This window comes from Acanthisitta chloris, unplaced genomic scaffold, assembly GCF_000695815.1.
Source record: "Acanthisitta chloris isolate BGI_N310 unplaced genomic scaffold, ASM69581v1 scaffold9716, whole genome shotgun sequence".
In the NCBI taxonomy this organism is placed as follows: Eukaryota; Metazoa; Chordata; class Aves; order Passeriformes; family Acanthisittidae; genus Acanthisitta; species Acanthisitta chloris.
This window is the reverse complement of record NW_008679728.1, coordinates 56,201-60,941: the sequence shown is the minus strand read 5'-3', so window position 1 is coordinate 60,941 and position 4,741 is coordinate 56,201. Positions and strand designations below refer to the sequence as shown.

Here is a 4,741-nt window from a genome sequence, read left to right as displayed (position 1 = left end):
CTGCTGTCGAACCTGACATTTCCCTGACATCTCAGAGCTGAACAACATCACCAGCTTCTCTTCTGGCCAGCCTGCTGCTGGGCAGAGTCTGGCTGTCCAAACACTGCTTTCCTCATTGGAAACCCTCCTCTTCATCTGCCTTCCTTGGACTTGGGGACAGAGGCCGTGAGGAGGCAATAGGGCTTTCCTTTTAGCCCCTGCAGCTGAGAGAGGAACCCATGCTTACTCCTAGTCTTGGATGTAAAGTCTGTCTTCTGGGTTTAATCTGAGAGAAACCACTCCCGTGGAGCAATGCACATCTCAGGTGGTACATGAGGAGATGGGACAAATCCACCTTGAGACACTGCTCCTTCCTTTCCCCTTCAATATCTCTGCTCATCCTGAGTCCAGTGCCAAGGGAAAGTTTCCTGACATCAGGAGTCACAGCCCAGCATCCTCTCTCTGCTCCAAGGGTACTCTGAATGTTTGGTTGCTTCTTTACTCTGCAACACATTGTTGTGCCCAGGAGCAGAGGCTGCCAAGGCATCTTTTCTGTTCCTCACGCTGCTGTGACAGGGAAGCTCTGCACACACGGAGCTTTCCTGGCTGGTGTCGCAGCAGGAAGCAGCTCAGGGAACAGCCTAGAAGCCACTTGTGCTGGTATTTTAAAAGTGATGGCACTTTTCAGATCGCTGTCTCATGGGTGAACAGAGAAATAAAGCCAAACCCAGTCACATCACTACCTGCTGATCTGACAGGGAAGGACATCCAGCCTTGCTGGAAGTCTGCTGGAAGAGGTAAAACAAAGGAAAGCTTGCACTGAGAGTGAAATGAGCATCAGTGTGAGGAGCTGTCAGTCTCTGTTATTGCCAGCTTTGCAATGTGGTAATAGAAAAATGGCAAAGACAATACCTGACTGTGGCAGCCCTCACTCTCTGCATTTGTGGGCTGAAGCCTGGTGCCAGCCAAGCTGTCCTCAGTGTGGGGCTGCTACCCAGACAGCTCACAGCACTCTCACTACTGAGCTGTCCTGACTGCTGCTCAGCTCTGCCTAGACATTTCTTACTGTGCCGTGGCAACTTGATGTTAAACAGCATTTATAACTCCACCTTTTGCTTAGATTTTTAGCTCGTGGAGTCACTTTCCTCCACTGACAGCATAGCCCTGGCCACTTACAGACATGGAGAGGAAGGGGCTTTTCTAGCAGGACTTCTGAGCGTAAGGGAGGAGATTTTTCCACAAACCATCAGCACTAGTTTGACTTAGTAGCATTCTTTGAGCAACCAAATCAAACAGGTCCCAGCTTAGTTTGAAAGGAGTAATTTTCGGCAGAGGGTCTGCCTTGCCAATAGCATCACAAGGAGGAAATGGTGGGGAGCCTTTCCTGAGCAGTTAGCAGGTTCATGCTGACCACTGGGACTAAAGTGCTCAAGGGTCCCTTACAACTCTGTGTATTCTGAAATTTCCTTTAGCCCAGGTTTCCCCTCAAGTAGCTTTCCCAGAGCTGGTACTCTGAAAACCAAGCACACAGTATGAGTACATCCTAAAGAGCTGAGCAGACTAAAGCAATAAGCCAAATAAAAAGCAGAGGGGAAGGAACAATTCCACACCTTGCATAGCTAGAAGGCTGAGAGCCAGACACTGGCCTGACATCTCCCAGGGCACAGGCAGCATGAAGGAACAAACCATGGCTTTGAGCTCCAGTCACAGTGCTTGATTACATGGCTTTGAGTGTAATTTCCCCCATGTGAATTTTTCATTGCAGTTTGCTGCACCTACACAAGGCAGACCCCCGAGTGCCAGACGAGCTGCTGTACGGGCGCATGGGCTACGTCTCTGCACTGATATTTGTCAACAAGCACTTCGGAGGGGAAAAGATCCCTCAAAGTCACATTCAGCAGGTATTGTGCCTTCTGCTGATTTGTTATCTATCTCTCCCCATGCAGCTCATATTTGGGCAGGTAAAAGTCAATGCTAGATGCAGAGAACTCTGGCAACAAGGGAGAAACCACATCAAGGTATACCTGCTCTTCTTCTAAAGGGGCAAAGCAGCACGTGCCCCCTGCTATCCAATAAATCCATTGGCAGTACTGAACTGGCATACATTTTACTCCCTCAGCCACACTCTTCCCTCTGCTTGGGCAGAAAAAGAACTCTACTTCTGTGTCAGGATACTCACTGTGCTGTGTCCTAGGCAGCAGCATTTCCCTTACCCACATCTGTTCCCATCCACAGGTCTGTGAAGCAGTTATAGCCTCAGGAGAGAGCCTGGCTAAAAAGAGGAACTTCACAGCAAAGAGCCCACTGATGTATGAGTGGTACCAGGAGTACTATGTAGGGGCAGCCCATGGTTTAGCTGGGATTTACTACTATCTCATGCAGGTAAGAGGCATGAGGGGAGGGGAAGGGCCTTTAGCAGCTGTTTCATGTTTCTTTGAACACAAAGCAGTGTTGGAATTAGCTATTGGTCATGTCGAGCTAGGAAAGATCCCTTGTCTGATGGACTTACTGATGTTTTGATCATGCATTCCCACTTGTAAAGATTTTCTCCAAGTCTGAGATTGAATCTCCCACCTCAAAGGAGATCTGTAGAGAAATGTGTAGAGCAGTTTGACATAATGGAGGCCTGTAGGTCAGCTAGGTCTGAGTTTCCCCCCTCATGTTAATTGCTTGTAAACTATTCCCATTTGTTGGTATCTCTGAGCTTCCTGATTTTTTTTGAGGTGGTTACTTGGAGCAATCTCAGATCAGTAGAGTGAGAATCTCTGTAAGAAAAGCAATGGTGAAAGAGATTGTGTTCATATAGAAAAGCAGGAAATGCCTTCCTACACAAACCAGGGCCTGTTTCTAAGTGTGAAAGCGGTGGGACTTTTCACTTTGGTAAAGGAGCTGAGTTCTGTAGTGCCTGAAACAGGCAGGGCAAGACAAGAGGCTGGGAGCTGCAGTATCCCTTTGCTTTGATGCTTTCTTCGGACTATTTTGCACAACTCACTGGAGCTCTGGGCATATTTGCTACTCTGGCTCTGGAATGAGGGTGATAATTCCCCTGTGTGGATCAGTGCTTAAGCCCTTAGAAAAATAACAGAAATAAATAAATAACATTGCATTTTTTAAAGCACTAAGGGCACCCATGAGCAACAGAAATTCTTTTGGTATAGAAATAGGTGATATCTTTTATTAGACCCAACTCTCAGAGCAGGTGGGAAAAAAAAGCCACGAGGTTTCAAGAAGCTTTCCTTCAGGACCCTCAAAGTCCAGTGACAGGATAAGCAGAGCTCCTATGAATATAACCTTCTTTCATTGCTCAGAGAAGAAGAGGTGGTTGGTGGTTTTGAAGTAGAAGGGCATTTGGCAAGAGGAGGATGCCAGATGATTATTGCCCAGGAGCACAGAACAGCTAGTTGGGAGCAGGGGGGACAGTGGTAGGCTGTCAGCCCAAATTTGCACCAATTCCCTGAGCTCGATCCCAGGCTGATGTTTTAAATAATTTTAAGTGTAAGTCTCCCATAAAATACTGTGTGGGCTTCATGCTTCTCTGCCATATGAAGTGCAAGGAGCCTGGATCAGCCAAGTATGATGCACAGGAAGCCTTGGGGGAAGCAAACAGGTGAAATATGGAGAGGAGAACATCTTTTATCTCTAATGGTTTTACAGCACAGGTACTGATTTTTAATTTTCCAGTTACCAACCTGAGAACAGTGTGATTCTTAGATGAGAGTGCTCATTGCAGTCTGCTGTGGGAAATTAGAACGGCACAGATGTCATGTGGGGCAGTGTCAGTGGAAGAGGACTCTAAAGCCACTCCCTTGCTACTGTCTGAGGTCAGGAGTGAAGTCACCCTCCTAGGAATTAATTACCCAGCAACATTGTGAAACTGCAGCATCACAGCCCTCCATCTGGGCTGGCCCAGCAGCTCAGAGCTGAGATGCTCTAGGTGCTAGGAATCATCCCTGGTATGCATCCTTAATGCTGATTTTAAACAGTTGATCTCTTTACACCAGCTCTGGGTACCTGAAGCTACTCCTGCTCATCTTAAGGGAAAGCAGCAGCAAGCCCTCTTGTCTTTGTTTCTGGGATGCAAGAGTAGGACTGGAAGTAAGATCCTGCCAAAGGGCAGAGCAGCCTGGGACCCAGTGGATATTTGTGAAGTGTAAAAGCCTGGACCAAAGAAATTACTTCATTATTTCCATACTTCAGGGAATGTAGCCATAGTTGGCTTTGTTTCTGCCTTTTGGGCAGATCTTGGGTCTCTGAGGGACAGATGGTAATTCTCCCTGATTTAATGCTTTCTCTCTCTTAGCCTTGCCTTGGAGTGAGCCAAGGAAAGCTGCACAACACAGTCAAACCCAGTGTGGACTATGTCTGCCAGCTCAAGTTCCCATCTGGGAATTACCCTCCATGCATCGGTGACACCAGAGACCTACTCGTCCACTGGTGCCATGGGGCTCCAGGTGTGATCTACATGCTTCTCCAGGCCTACAAGGTACCAGAAATCTTGCAAAGCCCCTTTGGGGACCCCTAAATGTGGACCTTCATCACAGAGAAGATGCTGTGAGACCCCACCCTGCCTGAGGGGAGGATGTCTTGTTGCAGTGAAGTCACCCCACAGGGACTGATAGGGAAATTAGTCTTTTAAAAAATACTCCTGAAAATACCCATCAGCTGTGTGGGATGTCCTGTTGCAGGTGATTGATGGTGACAACTAGATGTGTGTGAAGTAATGGTCAAACAGCCCTATTCATCAGATCGAAAACATCCTCCT

General features: G+C 47.6%; 1 protein-coding gene across 1 annotated transcript in view; it reads left to right on the top strand.

Annotated features, from left to right (window-relative positions):
* LANCL1 (LanC lantibiotic synthetase component C-like 1 (bacterial)) overlaps positions 1-4,741 on the top strand; it is a gene marked incomplete at its 5' end in the record, with an annotated part of 16,398 nt that overhangs the window by 9,723 nt on the left and 1,934 nt on the right. The window contains 3 exons of the mRNA XM_009077418.1: positions 1,745-1,880; positions 2,215-2,361; positions 4,280-4,462. Of these exons, the coding sequence (XP_009075666.1) occupies positions 1,745-1,880; positions 2,215-2,361; positions 4,280-4,462 (466 nt within the window). The remainder of the gene's footprint in view (positions 1-1,744; positions 1,881-2,214; positions 2,362-4,279; positions 4,463-4,741) is intronic.